Source organism: Musa acuminata, chromosome BXJ1-6 (genome assembly GCF_036884655.1).
Source record: "Musa acuminata AAA Group cultivar baxijiao chromosome BXJ1-6, Cavendish_Baxijiao_AAA, whole genome shotgun sequence".
NCBI classification, from domain to species: domain Eukaryota; kingdom Viridiplantae; phylum Streptophyta; class Magnoliopsida; order Zingiberales; family Musaceae; genus Musa; species Musa acuminata.
The window spans coordinates 4,213,195-4,233,819 of NC_088332.1; the positions used below are offsets into that span (position 1 = coordinate 4,213,195).

The window sequence follows — 20,625 nt, forward strand, 5'->3', positions numbered from 1 at the left end:
AGTGACTCCGAGATGGTCTTAGGGTGGTTTCGTGGTGGCACTAAGATGGTTTCGAGGTGGGGGTTAAAGCTTCTGAGGCATCATGTGCACTAAGATGAAAAGTTTTCCGACCTAGTCCCTCTGATGTTCAAGTTAGTTTGATATCCTTTTTTAGGTATGAATTTTTCGTAAAAAAATAACCCCTGCATAGTATTAGGAGTTAGCTTTTCTAACTGATCAAAGGAGGAGACAAGTCTGCAACCATCACAATTTTCTCCTTTGATGTTTTACCCATGTAGACAATTGGGAGAGAAAAAGCTCAAACGATAGTTAATGGAGGGAAGTAGGTGAAAGGTAACGATGACCCTTTTCTTCTACGCTAGTCTTCACATGGCGATAGATGTCGGAGGATGACCGACCATCAAAATATTCTAGTTGGATCCCTTTCGGACTTAAGTAGGAGATAGAGGGAATATGTCAATTGGCATAGAGAGATCTATCACATATTAATCATATCTTTAAATAAAAAGACTAATTTATTCCATATCGAGAGATTCAAAATTAAGAAAACACAATGATTGATGCAATGTGTTGCATATCAATTAGAAAATTGGTCTCAAATTCAGTGCATGTTCATGAAAAAAACAAAATGGTGATACTTCTCGAACATTAAATCAGCATACAACCTAAATTTAAATTTGGATTGGTTTATCGTTATTTAGCTCATAATCACATTCACAAGCCCAAAAACACGTTCGATAAATTTTTGCTCTAAATAATCAAATTAACCAACATTCATTTGACCAGCTGAGAAACATCTTAAAACTTGATTCATCCATGCTCAAAATATTTCCAAATAATCTATCAGAATTAAAACCCAAAGGTCGACCGGTTGTAGATACAAAGGTAAAAGTAGAATTATACAAACATAACTCAACAAATAGAATCATCTCAGATGATCTAATCCAACATTACCAACTACCTCAACATCTAGTCTTTATAATTCATGATAATTCCTACATAAAATATGCCACACTTTGGTTCTCTAGCCTTTTTGTACATTGCAGTTGTACTTCTTTTAGTAGCAACAAAATCTATGTATTATATTAGCAATGACATTTACTTACTTTTTGTACAATACTTATTTGTTGAACTGATATTGTGGATGCAACCGCTTGAATTAAATGAAAGCTGACATCAGATTTCCATCTGACAAAAGCATAGTTAATTACAGAAATATACAGGGATAGACTTTGTGCCACAGCAGACATATGATGGTTCAGCAGATCGAGCACTTTACAGAAATAAACGGGAAAAAGGAAATTTATGTATGGCGGTGGAAACTTTCAGTGCTCTTATTAACTGAAGATTTCTCCAGAATTTCGAAGTCAGAATCTTCAACTGCTTGCCAATCACCAGATTCCTCATCAGAAGACATCTTCAATTTTGGCATTTTTTGATTTATCATGATCTCCTCACCGGCAGAGACATGTTTCCTCCTGAAGGAGTAGGGCAAACGCACCTGCTCTTCTTCTGTCAAGAGCGAATCCATGTACTTCTCCATCACTAAAACATTACCTTCGGTAGTGTCCCTCAATGAAACATCATCAGGTACAAATTTTATTGTGTCACCGGAAGCATCCGCTGGATTTGTTACCTCAGACCACTGATCAATGCTTAGTTGAGATCTCGACTTGGCCATCAATGCATCTTGCCATGCTTCATTATGCTCTTGCTGGATAGTGCTACATTTCTCACTCATCAATGAAGGTAAGCTTTCCGAGTCAAGGTTTTGAGATTGAGTAGATGGCCTATTGCATGTCTCCTTGGCAGTTATGCGCATTGAGTCCAAAATCTGTCAAGAGACTAGTAAAATGATCAAAGGGAGATGAAACAATAAGCCCAAAGCTGATCAGTTAATTTGCTAAGATATGGTGCATGTTTACAATGAAGCATTATTGAAGTTCAAGAACCTTGACCTGAAACACTAGAAAAAAATAAGCTAAACAGTATCATGACCAGGCCCAGCAGGATGCTGACATGTTTATTTATTGAGCCCAAACCACTAGTCAAAATGCCCAAAATGCTTAAATTGTAGTTAACCGTATTCATCCACTTATCAAACCTAAGTCTTGACCCCGGTTCTAGATTAAACCTAAGTAGTTAAACTTAAATTGTAGGGGCATATGATGCCTACCCTAGACTTGACCCCGGTTCTAGAATCGACGATTCCGATTCCTAAATTTTGGGAATCGAAACCAAACCACACAGGACCCATTTCGGTTCTGGTGGTTCTGATTTCCATTTAAACTGTCACTTCCTTTTTTTACTTTTAATTTTTAATTAAAATAATTTAAAACCATAGTTTGTCTTACCGGTCTGTATTGGTGTACCAACTGACATCGGTATGATATGTACCGAGCTGTACCGACATATTGATAGACAGAATGGTGGGGCATACTAACGTACCAATATGTACCACCCATACCGATCCCTAGTCGAACCAATACATACTGCTCATACTAAGCAATACGATGTGGTACGACGAACCTTGTTTGAAGCAACAAAAGATCATAATTTTATTTCTAAGTTTTGATTAGTGAAATGATCAAATCACTATGAAATAACCAAAACACCCTTGCAAAATGCATTTATATCACTATTGGGGGTGCAAATAGGTAATTTACCCCTTGAAGCCTTAAACAATCGACCACTAGACCATTGGGCCTCAAACAGTTGGCTCAAACGGTCAATCAAGGCCCCTTTGACCTGATTTTTCATTTAAATTCTGGAATCACCAGTTCAAACCGAAACCAAACTGCCAAGGGCTGGTTTTGGTTTAGTTTGGAACCAACGAACAACTGGGCTGGTTTGGTTCTGGTTCGAACCGAACTGGATCAGGTCTAGCCTACCCTAGGGGTAGCTCAATACTTTGACATTCCTTATAAGTCAACCAATTAACTCCCTAATATAGCACATCCATCATATGCCCTTACAAGTAAATCTCTTCCAGTGTAGGACTAAACCGGGGTGTTATAGGCAGTAGGAGTAGTCATAGGAGTTCAATAAGCCATAGAAAGACTGCTTAGGAATAAGTCACCTCCAGGAGGAGCAAATATTTGCTTTAACTAGTTACCATTAGGATGATGTAAATGATCACACATATCCATTTCTCAAGAGTCAACAGAAAGGCCAAATGTTGGTAAAATATTGCAGGCATATTAACAAGATATAGCTACAAGCATGTTTCTGTGTGCCTGGAAAATATTGCACCAGAGCAACAATAACTGTAAATTTAGGCGGTCAACTTTTTATCACCTAGGCACATCAAATGGAAGAGTAACTTTTCAAGCCAGCAGAAACACAGACTGACAAGATAACATGGTTGGACAATGTAATTAGCATTCTAGAATTGTGGAAATTCCATTAATATTCAGATTCAAAGTAACATTTGCAAATACCTTCGTGCAAATTTTCAGCTTTGTATGTCACAATATTTCTTGTTTTCAGAACAAAGTTTTTATTCTAATATTGAGAATCAATTCTTGAAGAAATTCTAACCATGAAATCTAAGAGATGGAATAATTAGTAAATAGGCGTATGAGCCAGAATACCACACATGCAATAATTTTAATTTAGCAAGCAAAAGGGGAGAACTTGAGAGAGCAAACATGATAACCAAGACACCAAGTACATGAGCAGATTTAGACAACACTGAGTGACATGGACAAAGAGTCATGCAAGATGACTATCTATGTATTTGATTTCTCGATGAGGTAAAAACAATATAAAAGAACATACAAAAATAATCTGTGTGTGTGTTGAGGCAACAAAGAAAACAATTAAACCATCTGTGCCACATTAGTTGTAAACTGAAGAGTGTTGAAAGATAACATCAAACCAGATTCTTTATAAAGTGGAAGTGGAAGTGGGAAAATTTAAACATCAACTGGATTTAAACATAATTTAAATAGAAGATGGATCTATTACTATAAACTTGGATTTAAACATTTTGAAACACATACTATCAAGCCTATCAAGTTAGCCAGTTCTCTCATGACACTGAATTGTGACAATTGATATCAGAATTAACCCAATACTTAATGGGGTACACACAAGTAGGAAGGCCTATTATGTAAAAAAGTTTGTAACACCCTAGTCTAATCCCAGATTGGAAGTGGGAGGAGTATTAGATTGGTTGAGTCTACCATCTTCAACTTATGTTTAAGTATTTGAGGTCGCATAGTTTCATGTATATCAAGCTAATGAATCAGTTTTTCGATCAAGCAAAATCATGATAAAGCTAATTAAGAAATATGAACATGATTGTCATTCCATTTGAAATGCATGCAGAATCACAAGGTTCAATCATATCTCAAAACCTATAAATGCTAATAAATATACATGCTTTTCAACATTGACAAGTAATCTCAAGTGCTATCATGAAACACTCACAGTAGTAGTTTCTCCCACATAACTAAACATATACTGATCAAATTGTCATAAAAATGCCTATTAAAATTAAAATTATAGGAAATACACTAAGGGAATTTTGACACTATGAAAAACCCAAAAGAGACTTATTCCACTGGGAGAACCTACCACCATATCTTTAGCTGAACCCAGTGATTGCAAAAGGCGCTCGGGCGAGGCGAGGCGAGGCCCGAGCGCCTCGCTAATGTCCCAGGTGGCGCGCTTCAAACAGGCGCCGCCTGGGCGCTCGCCCGAGCCCAGGCGCTGGGCGCTTCGGGCGAGCGCCTGGGTAAACCAAGGCTGGTTCGGTTGTTAGTTGGTTCAATCGAACCAACTAAACCGATATAACCCCAACCCTAACCCAACACTAACCTGCTGCCGCTCTCGATCCCGATCGCGATCTCGTCGCTCGCTGCCGCTGCTCCCGCTGCCGCTGTCGCTGCTCGTGCCTCCCGCGAGCCCTCCCGCGAGCCTTCCCGCTGCTCACGCCTCCTGCGAGCCCTCCCGCTGCTCGCGCCTCCCGCGAGCCCTCTTGCTGCTCGCGTCTCCTGCGAGCCCTCCCGCGAGCCTTCCCGCTGCTCGCGCCTCCCTCGAGCCCTCTCGCCACCCGCGAGCCCTCTCGCCTCCTACGAGCCCTCCCGCGAGCCTTCCCGCTGCTCGCGCCTCCCTCGAGGCCTCCTGTTGCTCGCGCCTTCCTCTCCCTTTTCCTTTCCCGCTCGCCGCTGCTGCTGCTGCTGTCACTGCCGCCGCTTGCCGCTGCTGCTGCCGCCGCTCGCTGCCGTTGCTGTCGCCGCTCGCCGCCGTCGCTCGCCGCTGCTGCCGCCACCACTCGTCGCTGCTTCCTCGTTTCTCCGTCAGCAGGTTTATACGGTTAATGTGATTATATTTATTAATTATATTATATATTTTTATATTTTTATTTAAATTTTTTAATAATTATATTTATTAATTATATTTTATATTTTATATTTTTATATTTTAGCGCCTCGCTTCGCTCGGGCGAGCGCCTAGCGCCTCGGGCGTTTTTGGACCTTGGCGCCTTTTGGCGCCTAGCGCTTTTTAAATCACTGGCTGAACCAGACAATTGGGACCCTCAGCCTGACTTTATGTGACTCTGTTAGTCTTAAATATGTTTGTTTGGAGAAATTGTTATAGAAAATTTAAAGCCTACTCATACGTGTAAGGAATTCCTTTTTTCCTAAATGTTCTCAATCCTCTTTGTCTATTGCTTGTCGTGCAGTTTCTTTTCTTCATCAGCCTCCTCATGGGTTCCTCAATCCTTGCAAAAGATGAAAGATTAAGTACTGATATTTCTTTTATAATTCTATATTTAATTTTCTTCAGATATTATTTGATTTTTTTTTTTTAAATAATAGGATAACATAGTCTGAGGTATGATATTTGGTCAGTAGGTGATGGTCAGTTTTGCACATTCTTAACATCAACATAAGCTATCTATCTAGCACAAGATATTGTCCATCTCTAATCTCTATGCAGCTGCACTTTTAAGTTTTATATGATTAAAGAATTCCAGTAAACGACATTCAGCAGTCCCCAGTTCGGTACATGGAAGTTGTTCTGTCAACTGAAACATGTATAATTGCATAAGTAAAATATTAGAATGACGAGGGAGACATATATAATTGTAAAGCAAATAACAGAAATTTTATTTAAGCTAGCAGTCAAAAATGGGTAACTATAAAACATACAAGCGATGAAAGTCTACTTTTATACAATTCTAATTAATAACTCACAAACAGATCAAAATAAAAGGAAATTCTTGCATATATAATACTTCTCAGTACATGAAACAACAAAAGAAGAAAAAAAAAAGCATTACCTAGTTGTTGGCAGGTCACCAGCTACAGGCATCTATGGTGATAGTCAACGCTAGATCAGGAAGAATTAGGATGGCGGACAACAGAGGAGGTGGACGAGTCTATTTTATAGCAACATAGATTTTACAAGTTCAACATCTAAAAACAAAATCTAACAGGAGAAATGGGACCTCTAGCCAGCAAAAAGTAGTGGTGGTGGACACTGGTGGCCAGATCTAAAAAATTGATAGATAGCTAGAGAGGAGGAAAAACAAGGGGGGCTGCGAAACATATTTCAGTAGAAAAGACAAATAGAAAAAGACCCACAATAGTTTTTAAGGGGTGCATCAGCTAATTTGGACTGTTTTGACCAACAAAGCCTAAATATGTTTGAGTTTTGATCAATTTAACATAAATTGCACAAATCAGACCGTACGTTTGGGATCTAATGGCTGTTCAGATTAGTAGTACAAGCTAATATGCCAGATAAGGCCAGGTGGCTACTACCTTCACGAAAATTACATGGAAACCCACTATTTGAAGCATGATAAACTAATAACTTGAATATACCAATAAGCAAGAAAATCATTTGGAAATTTTGAAGCATGGGAATTTTTCTTAAGTATAGTTCATATGTACTATGAAGAATTTAATTACATACCTGACTAGTAGATAACAATTCAGAATCATGTTTGCTCAGCTTGGGATGCAATAATGTGAAGTATATTCTCCAAAAGTATTCCTCACTCATGTAGGTGGGACAAAGGCTGAGTCGAAGAGATTGCAAATCAGGAATAGCATCTTCAACAGTTGAAATGTGTTCTCTTTGAGTGCAAGACATATTAAACGCTGCAAAATTATACCAACAATTTAGTTGTCGCTTCCCATTGTCAGTCTATCAGCAGTAAACCACACCAGATTTGTCAAAATCAGAAGTAAATTAAAGACAACCATGGTTAATATAGCAAATTTTAGCCTTTTTGTGCATCTTTGATAGACGTGCATACTGGTACTAAGTACTTATGCAGATACTTCCTCTAAGTTTTGAAACACTTATTATGTCCCTAAACATTTTGTAGCCCTGAATAAGCAGCGTAAGAAGTAAATAAAACTAAAAAAGTCGTTTCACAAATGTTATCACAAAGGACATAAAAAGAAATTAACGAGATTAACCATAAACTATGATGAGATCAAGAAAAGCAAATTTAAGAGGAAAATATTCTTACAATCCACCACCATAATATATAGAGTTAAAAACAACAAAGGCTTGCACAAGGGTCCTGCTAACCCTGCCTAGTCTAAGATGACATCAAGAAAACCAAATTTATGAGGGAATTATTCTTACAATCCACCATAATATATCATTATAAAAAACAACAGATGTTGTTCACAAGGCTTCTACTAATGCAGCCTCAGGCAATGATCAATATATACAATGATAATTGGTACACGAGGGTCAACAAAAAGACGGGAGTTACAATTTCAAGTTCTGCACTTCTGCAATCTACATGATATCCATGAAGGATTCAAATACTCTATTTCTGGCATCATTGGACTCAAAATCTTGATGACAGTGAATGTAAAAACAAAAAAAAATTAATGTGTAAAAAACATATTAACATTAAAAAGATGAAACAATGAACAGCACAGAAGAACAACTTTGGAATTGATAAAAACAGCTGAACATTTACATATTTGAAACATCAAATACAAACATTTAAAGTTGAACACACAAAAGAGTTGATAGTTGTTATTTAGAACCTAACTAGGATCTAGCTGGCTGGACCTCCTAGGTAGCACTCCAGGGGCAGAGAACTAGACAAGACTCCTCTTATAAATTAGTCAAGCCAACAATGGCCATACCAATGTTACAATGAAAAAATGAATTTTTCCTAGCTAAACATATGAATTTGAACCTGCAAGAAAACATCAACTGAGCCCAGTAACACAGATAAACTGGCAGATGAAACATAGGCAAATTGCCCAAGATAAAACACAAGTGGAATAAGTGTTACATTTAATTGGAAGATAATGAGGCTTAAGATTTTGTGGCGAAAGTATAGAGCAGAAATGGTGTCCACTAAAGGAGGCCGTTACAACGGCATGCTGCCATAAGCAATACTTGGAGAGGAAAGATTATAGCTAGTAGACAAAGCTGAAAGGAAGTAGGTAATATGCAACACGTAGCCCGCAATTATCACAACTTTTTACCCTTATCGTCCGAGCTGATGTCCACTATGATTCGCACGTCTTTCTAATTTAGGGATAAATTGTCAAAAAAAGAAACCTCCAAATTCAAGAATTCAAGACAACCAAAAAAACACACATTCAATTGCAACAAAAGCATCCTTCAATTAATGAAGTAAGGAAATTACGGTCATCCACAGACACCGGGAAGTCCAGCCATGACTCGGGGCACTTGACGAGATCACTGACGAACTCAAGCAGCTCCTCAGACACCCCGACGGTACCCGCATAGCCGGCGCGATCGGAGTACCCTCCGTAGCGATCGGCAGGGCTCCGGAACGCGCCGGAAAGGCGAGAGAGACCGCTTCGGAAGCCTCCTCCGATCTCCGCGAGGTCGCTGAGGATTCCGGCTAGGGCCCTCGAGGAGAGGCGCGGCGATGGCGGCGGTGCCGCGGGGAGGCGGGGCGACGGAGGGGGGGAGTCGTGATGGGGCGGGGGGAGGAGTGGGGAGATAAAGCAGGCGATGTCGAGGAGGTGGCGGCCGAGCTCGGAGAGGTCGTCCCTCACGCCACGAAAACCACGCACCGCCATGGCTAGGGCTTCGACGGTTTCGGTGAGGAGGAAGAGAGGAAAAGAAAGCAGGAGAGGTAATGGGGCGTGGTTTTATTTAAGGAAATTTTCATATATACCCCTTTAAAGTATTTTTTTCTGTATTTGTTCCTACAAATTTAAGTATAGCATAAAATAATAAATAATAAATGAAACTATAAGAATGATTTTTTCTTCGATTTTTCTAAATTTATCGGTCACCATTAATAGTGGTTGTTTATTGGTACACACGTATGGAGGATTTAAATATTTACAGGTATACATGAATAATATTTTAATATTTGGAGGATACATATGCTATATTGAACTTTAGATGGCTTAATATGCAATTTCTCAGCGTTGAAAGAATGCGTTCGGAACATTTGATATTTGTATTAAGTTGGATTGGTTGCAGGATTGCGCTAAAACTACGCCTATATTATGATTACCCCTCGAATTGTGAACTCCGAGACCGGTTTCACCGAAATGAACCATCGAATTGGGCTTCAGATGGGCCCCGTATGCTGTTTGCAGGGTCTGATGTTGATTGACCACAGACAGACTGCCACCTGCAACCTCTTTTGTGAATCCTGCCTGGCTTTAGACTTCAGTCTTCGTGGGTGCCCGCCGACGGGCTTGCACTGAGTTGTTGCCGGACTTGAAGGGGGCAATTCTAACCCGATCCAACGGTTCATTCTCGAACACTTGTCTGCAGTCTTTTCTAATCTTGATTAGATCAGCAATTAGATGGACTAATTAGATAGCTAATATGTAGTTAGCTATCTTCGTTATCTCGATTTTTATATTTTAAAATATTATATTGACATCCAATTACGAAAAAATATATATATAAATCTATTTATCTTCACGATATCAATTTAATCAATGAAAATATAAAAGTAAAAATAACAAAATATTTTTAACTGGTGAGGATCACTCTGCAACTACATTGACAGTCCTTTCACTTACTAGGATTGATGCAAAGCGATCCTCAACAGCTCGTCATCGCTTTTCTTATCCACAATAACCACTCGTGGCCCAACGACGTTGTCGTTATCTTTTATTTTTATATTTTCATCAGTAAAACAAATGTCATTATAAATGAATTTAGATGTTTCACTTTTGTAACTATAGGAACTACATAATTAATCCTCTTTCGACCAAGTTGACTCTTTTGAACAAGTCGAGTCGAGTGATCAAAATGGACACCATCGCTTAATGAGGTGTTATATGAAAGCTTTTTCAGTCCATCTCTGAAATGCCAATCGAAATGTTACCTGCTGGTGTTTGGATTCCCTTGAGTGAGAATTAGAATCATGTTCCTCTGGATCTTATGTCAAGAATGTGAATCACTAATTCTTATTTCCCATTCAGTGATCAAATCATGTAAATAAAGAAGCAGGGGAGAGTCGGATCTCTTGTTCGTTCAACCAATGTGTGACACTAGCAAAAAGAATCTTTCAAAAGAATTATCAGCAATCAACAAAGCAATAAAAACTAAATTAACTCATTAATAAACACAGTTTCATTCTAACAGTCGAAGCACTAATATTGTAGTTTACAACTTTAGTTGCAGGAACAAAGGTCATAAAATTCAGAAAAGAATATTTCTTATTATCCATTATTACAATCTACTGTAACAAATCGAATCTTGTTCTTCTTGCCTCACACTGCAAGCAAATGCATATATATAAGCACATCTTACAATCACCACTAGAAATAAATCAGACTATCGACCAATATACTCTTTAAAAATTGCAGTAGACCACTATTAACAATAATCCTATCGAAGAACAAAATACAAAGATGCTCCTCTCTCATCTAGATGAGGCGAGTATATGCATTGGATGGTTGAAGAGGCACTCCTGAAGCATACGAGACATCTGCATATGGATTACCAAAAGGGTTCAAAGGGGTCTGCTGAGGCTGCTGACCAGACATCATCATCTGCTGCTGGAGTAGGAAAGCTTGTTGTTGCTGGGCCATTGCTGCCATCTGCACAAAATGAGGTGCAGCGACTGCATTTGAGGCATAGAAAGGGTCATGAACCACTGGTTGCATCATTGGACCTGCCATCCGACCCATCTCCCACGGGTTGTAGCTCACATTCTGATTTGCTCTCCTCTCTGCATCGTCGTATAAGCTGTCTAATGTGAGCTTATCAAATCCTCCACCCTGCACGATAGTCGATTGCATTTATAATAGTCAAGAAGGCAATCATCATAATTTTGCATGGGTGGCATCCCAACTGAGCTAGCTATCTGTGCTAATTGTGAGTCATTCAGGGAACTGAGAACCTAGGTCAGAATGCAGAACTTTGCAGTATAAGAAACTCTTACCAATTTACTTGAAGTCACAGCACTTTCATTTGAACTGGGAGCTGTTACAAGTGCCAATTCCCAGCCTGTAGTTCCATTCTCTGGATTCAGACTACTGGAGGTAGCAGAGCTAGGAACATTATCTGAAATGATTTGCATTTAAAAGGAGAAAAGAAATAAAGGGACCAGTCCATGTGCTTAAATAAGGAACATTAGCAATGCTGATTAGGGAGTTTACCAACTGGTACAATGGCAAGTGCCATAGCATTCTTGTTATCTAGTTCTGATGCAACTGGAGTTGCACCATTTAGTCCCTGATACAAATAAGTTGAGATAAGATTCAGATATATTGTAAGCTAAAGGAAAATTGAGATTCTGGATCTGTTTCATACCAGCAAATCTGTCTGTTCTGATACTACAGATACGGGGGCTTCCACTTTAACTGGTTCTGGTTGTGGAGGGGGTGGTGGAGGTGCTTCTTCCTCTTCAGGGGTCTTCTTGTACTCAATTGCCAATACTACTTTTGAAGCAGCATCTTTGTCGTCTCTTGACTAAGAGATCATTTACATTTTCAAGAAACTAACAGTTAACAGTAATCAAGTAGGATAAAAAAAAATTTCAGATGAAACCACATGATATTCAGACAAATACATAAAAGAGCTTAGTTCAGGATTTAACAATTATTCCAAACATTTCTCACTAAGTACTGTTGCACGGACATCAAGTACTGTCAAGTTCCTTTTAGAAGACGGATCAGAATAAGTGACGTGTATCATCACCATGAAATAAGTTCTATACAAAATCATGTAATCACCGTCAAAGGATCTCATAAATACTTTAGCAGCAAAATTCCATGACTACTACCAACTAAAAGTTAAATGATGATTTTACTTGTGAATTCTTAAACTAAACAATTCACATGCCACAAGTCATATCAGGAATTCAAGTTTCATCTAATTTTAAAATTAGTTATATGTTAAAGCCATAACACAACAACAAATAGTAACATTTTATTTTGTTCCGAGTCAGATACATGGATATTTTCCCATCACCGAACTCTACACAGGACAATATTCCTAATTTAATGAAGAGCAATCAAATTCATTTTATGATTTCTGGTAACATTTTCTTCCTCAATCTGTTCTCACACCTCATCTAACAATGATAGTTATAGATGTTTTTGAATATTTGTATACCATCTTAAATATTTTTTTTCTCACATTATCATTTATCATAGTTATACTTAAATGTTTGCCCATGAAATTTTTATTCTATCTTTTTTTAGTAAATTTGTATATCCACCTCAATATTCTTATCTCAACTATGTTAACTTTTTCTACACAACTCAATTGACTAATACTTCAATCCACTGCATGATCAACATACAATTATCGGAAAATTTTCTTTAAATCTAAGGAATACAATAATCATATAAAACTCCCAATGCATTGCTCCACTTTACCATTTTGCTCTTATTCTACGAGCAATATCTTCATATCTCCTTGTTGAATAATAGATCTAATATACCTAAAGCATTTACTTGTAGAAACTTTTTATGCCTCCATCTTAATCAATAGTCACCTCCAGTTCTTCTCTTACCTTGTTAAATTACATTTTACGAATTCGACCTTTAGCCTGCTTAGCCTTTAGTTTCTAAAATTTGTCTCGGTAACTCAAGTTTAGGGTTATTCCTAATTAAACTTTCATCAACCAAAACAATATAATAACATGCACAATGAAGGTCTATTTTTTATATGCCTGGTAAGATCATTGATCCATTATCACTATATTGCCTTGCAAGTGATGCTCCAATTTTCATCATAAGTAGGTTAAATTGTTATTGCTTGCTTACAACACTAGATATAAAAATATATTATTAAATGTTGTATTGATAGAAAAGATTACAGAAATCACTCTTCTTATTGATATGCAGGCTTGCAGAACATATTGATCATAATCAGACAAAAAAAAAAAATCAAACAATTAAGTAGGTTTCCAACCTGATCCTTGCGAACTGTGGAAGCTCGTGGAGCGTCTCTCACAAAGTCTTCCATGGCTGTTAAAAATGATGCAGGAGGCTGCAATTTTTTAATAAGGTAACTTCCGTCAGATTGGGCAATTATTTGTACAAAGTACTCCTTGTCATATTAACCAACAGGAGAACGACGAGAGAGCTAAAGTATTAGGACCTGTTCAATTTTTATAAACTTCTCTCCACGTCTGATGTCCATGCTTTTACATACTTCATAAAATTCTGACAATCTTTCTGCCTGCAGAAAGGTCAGAAAAAATTTGTGTTAGTATGGCTGCAAACAAATTGAAACACTTGCTCTAACTTCAGGTCTAGTCATTGGCATATTACTTCCAAGATTTATTGCAAAAATAAGCCACGATTGAACAAGGTTGAGTGGATAGGCTAATGGCAAGCTCAGCTCAGGCTCTGTTCCATTGTAGTTTTCAGAAGTTATTTCAGATTGATTATTTGGTTTTTTTAATCAAATCACTACAGAATGAAGCCTGAATTTATGTTTCAAGGCTTGGTTGAGCTTGGACTGAGTCCAATCACCTCTCAATTAAGTTCACCCAAGCCAAGCCAACTCAGTCTCTCGGATCATCTGAACTCAAATAACTTGGTTGTTGTACTGATGGCTAGTATTGGACCATAAAGAATCCAGGATTGGAAAAAGAGGGTAAAGAAATGTCTGCCTGATACTATTTGAAGTGTCTCTTCAGGTAGTCACATTGAAGTTTTAATTCAGTTGGACATCTCTAGGATATTGATGCAAGTCTGTTGACTTCAAGCAAGAAGATCAACTTGCCAAACAAAATGGTAATCCATCTCTCAGTGAAAACTAGTCCTTTAAATTTATCCTACTCCTAACATTATTGGATAGTTACTTTTTGATTCCCATCAGTACTACCATTATCCCGATAATCATCATTCCTCGTAATCCAGATATACTTAATAGTTGACACATCTAAACCATACTTATACAAAAAACATTCTTCTAGACTAACTTGTTTCTATTTTGTCCATCAAGCAACATTTTGCTCTAAATTTTAAATCTGAATTGAATTTCCAAAGCAAAAAATCCTCCTATTTCAGTTACTTTAGCATTGATGTTCTATAGCAACAAACATCTTCTATCGTTACATGATATAATATACAATAAAATGTGGTTTTCTCAAACATGAAAATTCAATACATTTCTCAGTCAGGTTAATTATTTTAGGTACCTGTTGACCTGCTCTTCTGTATATATCAAGTGCCCTTACTGCATCATGTCGTTGCATCTCAAAGAACTGCCAAAAGACAAGTTAGAAACAAATTCAAACTAATGGGTTCCTTCAACTAATAACTTATGAAATTCCAATACCTTGTCAACCATATTAATTATACCATCACTAATGGAATTATAAATCTTAATACTCTCCCCAGCAACCTAGCAGTGGCAAGTCAGAAAAAACAAGCGTCATGAGAATCATCAGTAAATAATTCATTATACAGAATAAACACAAACTTCACTCACCATAGAAAGTGCAAGATGAATTATAACATTATGGCATGCGGCTCCTTGTGGCTGCAAAATGTTGACAATAGAATCAATCACTCTTTAACACGACAAACTAAATTCTTTAATGACTCATATAATAACTAGTGCATCTTGCTTGCTTACCTGGCAGCCAAGTAGACGATGTTGCAGTTGTTGTAGTGATGCCAATTGTTCAAGCAACTCAGCAGTCTCAAGATCCTTAGTTCTCTGTAGAAATCACACATATTAATGTATCAGTTAATAAATTACAAAGTGAATTGGAATGTATATGACAAAACTCATAGATGTTAACTATCTTTCTGAGTTTGTAACTGAAACCATACTAACAAAAAAGGAAAGAAAAGGAAACAAGTTTGGCCCAGTGAACCAGACTCCTCCCAATGTGGGGCCAATATGTATCATCTAAATGAGGTCTAAGGAATGTCACAGAAAATAAATTTATGTTTCAATCACCTGCCCTTATTAGGAAGTATATAGTTTTAGGGTTTCTTAGTTGCATAAAGTTGATCCAAACAGTTTTCCTATAATTCTGATATAACTGTAGCAAGTAAAACTAACTATAATATTTGGGCACATCAATACTTAATGGTGCAAAAGTAACCATTCATTATGATGATCCATGATGATATCTCCTGAGGATAATTTGGGCACATCAATACTTAGTGCTGCAAAAGTAATCATTCATTATGATGATCCATGATGATATCTCCTGAGGATAACTCAACAACAGTAATATCTTACAGCAGTCCAAAAAAATAAGGCTTATACTTCCAACTTGATGTTGGGTACAGTCCATGTAAGCAACTTTACCCCTATAAGTTCAAATATATCTGTGACTCAAATTCTTGACACCCAAGTGTCAAAAGAGAAATGTTAGCCCTCATTTTAGCTACTTATCTACCATGCAATGTTAATTTCTACCTCATGGCGGGAGCAATGAATTAACTACTTCAGAATAAAGTTAAAACTCTCGACTAAAAATTCTCTGTATGAAAATTTTTTTAACTTGCGCATAGTGTTATAAGCTTTCTGTGTATGATGAAAAATATTGGGTCTACAAAAAATCCTACCGGTAATTTGACTATGTCCAGACTTTTAGAATTATACAAAAAGATTTTTCAAAGTTGTTTTTGTGACTCAAACTCTAACCATCTATACAGTGAAGGAGTGACAATTGTCATGCCAAAGCTCAATCTCTAGTGTCTAAGATAAATCATAATAATATATAAACAATGGTAATGGGTAAAATTGACAGGGTTTAGATGCTAAAATCTCAGGGTATTTTACTTGGAGCCGAACCCACCTAGAGGGCAAAGATTTTGAGATGAGAAAACCGCAATTTGCTAAGTACTAAAAGGTTGGCTCTAAGCATCCCACCAATATAAAATCAGATGTATCCTTACAACAAAGTGAAAAAATCTAACTAAATGACACTCCCATTCCACAAGGTTTAGCATGCACAAAATGGTCTCAAAAGGAATTCGATTTACAAATAACTAGATACTATTTAAGTTGTCAAATTATTCCATAAACAAGTTAATAAGTATCTCAAAATAGTATCTCCAGCATGCACAAAACTCATATCCAAAAATCATTTATGTCTATGAAGTTTCAGGATTCTCTTTATGCAGCGTCTTGATTGATCTACTGAAATCCCAGCTGACAGACTCATTGTTATGAATAAGCCAATAAATTGAATATGTTTCTCGAGATAATGGTTCTTAGAAAAGGGAAGGATGTACTTGTCCTTCACCCTTCGTGCCTTTGATATATCTAGAGGCTTCACGGGAAACTCTTTAAGTTTTTGGTGTTCTATGATACCCAACTTTTTGCCATGCTCAGTCAAAAATAATTCTGTCTCGAATCAACAAAATCACCAGAGGAAGCTTCTAAAGCACTTACGTACACAAAACTAGAAACGAAAGAAAAAAAAAATTAACATTTGCATACCGGAGGATCTGTCTCTACGTCATATTTGAGAACATGGAAACACTCGAGCCTCTCCTCTAAATATAACGCATAGGTACGCACCCATGCAGAATAATCCCAGGCTGAAAACCATTCAAATAAGAACATACATGTAAAATAATAAAACAGTTGTTTGTTTATCTCACTACAGTCTGCTGAGCAGGATGAATACCATATGCACTGGAATCATCTTTAAAATGGGCCAAGTTCAGCATATGATTTCTACTTCTCCCATAATTAATGAGTTCTTCACGGAATGTGGGATCCACTTCCCTCAGAGCACGATGTATAACAATCAAGGTTTTCAATGCAACCTGAATTGCAACCAATATTAAATCAGTGACACTGCAAACATAAGTAAGTTGCACATATGCTGCAAGTAATTTTTAATAAGGCACATTGAGTTGGAAATTGAAAAGAAACATAAAAATATTAACTTGTAAATTTATTTCATATTTTTTTTGGATATTTCAAATCCTTCCACATTTCATTATTGAGATTTACATAAAAAGGAAAGTCCAGGAAAGAAAAGCTTCCAACAAGATACAAGTTTAAAAGTAATAAGCAAAAGAAAAGGCAAATCATAATTTCAGCTCTCAAATCTTGTTCTGCTGCACATAGTTAATTACTTCATATCTCGCCAGTTAAGAGTTCTTCTTCCACAAGTTTCTAACTACTTTTCTACTAAAAAAGTCTTTCTCTGTATTGAACCTTGCCATGCAATATATGATCTAGTGAATGCTCATGTAATGGTGAAATGGTGCAATAAGTGTGCCAAAGCCCATGTCACAGAGAAACAACCTTACTGTTGTACCAAAGCCCACCCTCGATCAAAATTAAAAACATCCTTTAAATTGTCCCTCGAGATCAAGTCATCAAGGAGTTAGAAATCAACTACCTATTATAGCAAGGGAAGCTTAGTTCCAGAGAAATATTAGAACAGCACAATCAAAATTCTTTTCTTTTCAGTTTTTATTCTATGCACAAAAAAATAGAACCACTGCAGAGAAAATATCATTGTGGAGTATATACCGCCCAATTGTGCGTCTTTGCAAGACGCCTAGCAAGAGCATGAATGCAGTAAGCTACATCTGCCCGAGGTCTGGCAGCTGAAATAGCATAAAAGATGGCTGCAAAAATATTAAATAACAAATTAACCAAGCATCAAGTCAAAAATATATAAACAAAAAACAATAAACACTAAACTTAGAAAAAGGAACTCCAAATATCAACTGTGGTTCTTATTTGGAACTGACTTAAAAGAACCAAAGATGAGGTGTGCCCAACAAGGAAATTCTTCTGGAGGAAACCATATAATTACTGCATTTATGCACAAACTCAATATTCACCAGAACTCCAGAATAAGTGTAATGGGGTTACCACAGTGGAAAGGTGGGTAACCTCCAGAGATTCTTTCTTTCAGCTCTCAAGATTTAGCTTCTATCTTTGTTTGAAGTTAAAAAAGTTCTCATTGTCAGCAAAAAGGATAGCAGATGCAGTAAATGGTGCCCTTTGAACTTTTAGTCCATTGGCCTCTTTCTTAATCTGTGTAACAAGATAGGTTTTGAATGCCTAGTAGAATCAGATCGAAATTTGTACATTAGAACGACAGGAAGTCATCTTATTGATGGCAGACAAGAATATGATTTTAATTTGTGTGCCCTATCTTATATATATTTTAAGTGTAATTATCTGGATATATTCTTCATCAGAAGGATGAAGAGATTGAACCAACAGAGAGTGGTACGATAACAGTGAAGTGGGACATTTCATCTGAATTAGCTTTAGATACTTAGCACAAAGATGACATATCTTTGTCAACCTGATGAAAGATTACATACTGTAATTAGATTTATATGACTTCAAAATATGGCATATCATGTTGAAGCATAACCATGTATGTCGATAAGAAATAATTAACAAGTGATGCCACTCCAAGAAAACATCACCAAGAAACACTATAACCTAAAAAAGCAAACAAAATGGCCCATCATAGAAGCTCCAATTATCTTTGAATGCCAAATAAACCAAACGATGCCGTGCCTACCTCGTATGTACTTCTCCTTGGCGGGACGCTCTACATGATTTGTGGCCTTCACAATGGCAATATCCAGTTCCTGGTTTAACAGAAAAAGAAAATCAAGCTAACAGATCAGGGAACAAAGAAAAATAAAATAGAAATAAGTTGTAGAGGTAAAAGCATTAACAATGACTTCCAACCTTGTAATCACTGTTCACTTTGGCCAAGCTGACAGTGGTCGTGTCTTTGAGGGCACCCAAATACTTCCTCAAGCTCTGCTGCGTTCCTCCAGACATTTTCTGCTCCCAACCTAAGAGACCCTAGTCAACACAATCGATAACAACACCATCTGAATCCAATTGGCCACCGCTAACAGCATCCACATCTAAAAGACCATTTAATTCTCACAAAAACACAAATCATGAGTCACAATCAATTTAGCTACAGTAGCATCCATCGAAAAGCACCACAATCTTAGTCATCAAGCAAATCCATATTTCTTTTCTTTCTGAAAGAATGATTTACGATATGCCTCCCGGTGATTGATTCTTAGCTCCAAAAGCTCGAAATCAAACTATCGACTACAACACCAGCAACAAAATCACGGCCGGGCATCAACGCACGAAAATCTCCCAAGACAATTTAAGTATCAAATCAAAACATCATCAGATCTTTTCATTTAACCAGTCAAAATTCGAAGGGGGAAAAGAAAAATAATAGTAAATCACAACCACCTAAAATATTTATCAAGCGACCACACAAATAGATCAAGAGCAACAAGTGCTTACCAAGATTGGAGAGGATGCGGAAGAATGGGAGAAGAGGGAGAGAGGGGGGACTGGGAATCAAGAAATGGATCAAAGCAGGCAGGCAAGAATGATTGCTGCGTGCTTTCAAGCGTCGACTTTTCTAAGCTGTGAGGGGAAGGCTGACCGCGGTGCGGTGTACCCTCGGCGTCCCTTTCAACAACCCAACAGAAGCCAACGAGGTGAGAGAATTGACGACGTCATTCTCGATGCCGGCTCATGACCAGCGTGGCGTAAGTGAAACGGAGTCGGTAACGGTGCAGTCGTCGGGTCGCCGGTGGGGGGGCGTCGTTTTGCCGGAACAGGATAAGAGGGAAGGCACACCTGCTTCGATTCCCCTTGTTTAGTTCAAATGCTTGTTTCTTTTTGCACAGTAGAAAAGAGAGGTAATAGTGAGAATAGACAGCTCCACTTTGTAAGCATGTAGTAATTGGACAGTGGAATTACTTCAATTTGTAGGAGGAAAAATAGTTCATCATAAAATTAGTTCATCATGATTTGACCTCTTCTTTACAAATTAATTTTATGTGAATGATTTCTTGAACAATTCAAATTGTATATATAAAACTTGACTTAAGCTTACAGATGAAATGATAAAATTAAAGAAATTAAAATAATTTCATAATTCGAAATGCAACAATTTTTCCTCAAAATAAAATAATTAAAAAGACTATCAATAGTCAAATGTGGTTGATGTGTTCAATGTTGTATAAATAATTTAAGGGGAAGACTAAATGATTAAAAAATTAGTCATCATGTTGTGTTTGGTGGATGGATAGAACTCAGAATGAATTTAACCTTTTCTCAAGTTAATTTTGTATGGAAAAAAAATCATTGATCCAAATGTTATTACTAGACAAAATGATAAGGGAAGGAATATTTATCAACAGTCAAGACCTTTAAAAGTCAATGTAA

General features: G+C 37.3%; 2 protein-coding genes across 3 annotated transcripts; both read right to left on the reverse strand.

Moving 5' to 3' along the window:
* Positions 1 to 1,159: 1,159 nt before the first annotated feature.
* LOC103986830 (uncharacterized) lies at positions 1,160 to 9,102 on the reverse strand. Its single transcript, XM_009404938.3, has 3 exons — positions 8,645 to 9,102; positions 6,931 to 7,118; positions 1,160 to 1,834 (listed from the first exon to the last, which is right to left on the reverse strand). The coding sequence occupies exons 1-3, from the start codon at positions 9,045 to 9,047 to the stop codon at positions 1,304 to 1,306; spliced, it is 1,122 nt and encodes a 373-aa protein (XP_009403213.2). The 5' UTR covers positions 9,048 to 9,102; the 3' UTR covers positions 1,160 to 1,303.
* Positions 9,103 to 10,632: 1,530 nt separating this feature from the next.
* LOC103986831 (putative clathrin assembly protein At5g35200) lies at positions 10,633 to 19,825 on the reverse strand. Of its 2 annotated transcripts, none has more exons than XM_009404940.3 (16): positions 19,693 to 19,825; positions 19,105 to 19,224; positions 18,932 to 19,001; positions 17,917 to 18,014; positions 17,057 to 17,198; positions 16,867 to 16,967; positions 15,040 to 15,123; positions 14,893 to 14,943; positions 14,740 to 14,805; positions 14,600 to 14,665; positions 13,552 to 13,632; positions 13,363 to 13,440; positions 11,755 to 11,913; positions 11,601 to 11,676; positions 11,384 to 11,505; positions 10,633 to 11,219 (listed from the first exon to the last, which is right to left on the reverse strand). In XM_009404940.3, exons 2-16 carry the CDS (start codon positions 19,198 to 19,200, stop codon positions 10,866 to 10,868), a joined length of 1,644 nt encoding a protein of 547 aa, XP_009403215.2. In that variant the 5' UTR covers positions 19,201 to 19,224; positions 19,693 to 19,825; the 3' UTR covers positions 10,633 to 10,865. The 2 variants fall into 2 exon arrangements, with proteins under 2 accessions (XP_009403215.2, XP_009403216.2); XM_009404941.3 differs by having other exon boundaries at positions 19,105 to 19,214; positions 19,693 to 19,735.
* Positions 19,826 to 20,625: the final 800 nt, after the last annotated feature.

What these genes read in the sequence shown, in the direction of transcription:
- LOC103986831 (XM_009404940.3), bottom strand. Translation starts at nt 19,200, where the DNA reads ATGTCTGGAGGAACGCAGCAGAGCTTGAGGAAGTATTTGGGTGCCCTC. An exon ending in CAAGGAGAAGTACATACGAG is followed by an intron (nt 18,015 to 18,931) that starts GTAGGCACGGCA and finishes ATATTTTTGCAG; the next exon opens with CCATCTTTTATGCTATTTCA. An exon ending in ACGTAGAGACAGATCCTCCG is followed by an intron (nt 15,124 to 16,866) that starts GTATGCAAATGT and finishes TGATTTCTACAG; the next exon opens with AGAACTAAGGATCTTGAGAC.
- LOC103986830 (XM_009404938.3), bottom strand. Translation starts at nt 9,047, where the DNA reads ATGGCGGTGCGTGGTTTTCGTGGCGTGAGGGACGACCTCTCCGAGCTC. An exon ending in CCCGGTGTCTGTGGATGACC is followed by an intron (nt 7,119 to 8,644) that starts GTAATTTCCTTA and finishes ATAATTTTGCAG; the next exon opens with CGTTTAATATGTCTTGCACT. An exon ending in AATTGTTATCTACTAGTCAG is followed by an intron (nt 1,835 to 6,930) that starts GTATGTAATTAA and finishes GTCTCTTGACAG; the next exon opens with ATTTTGGACTCAATGCGCAT.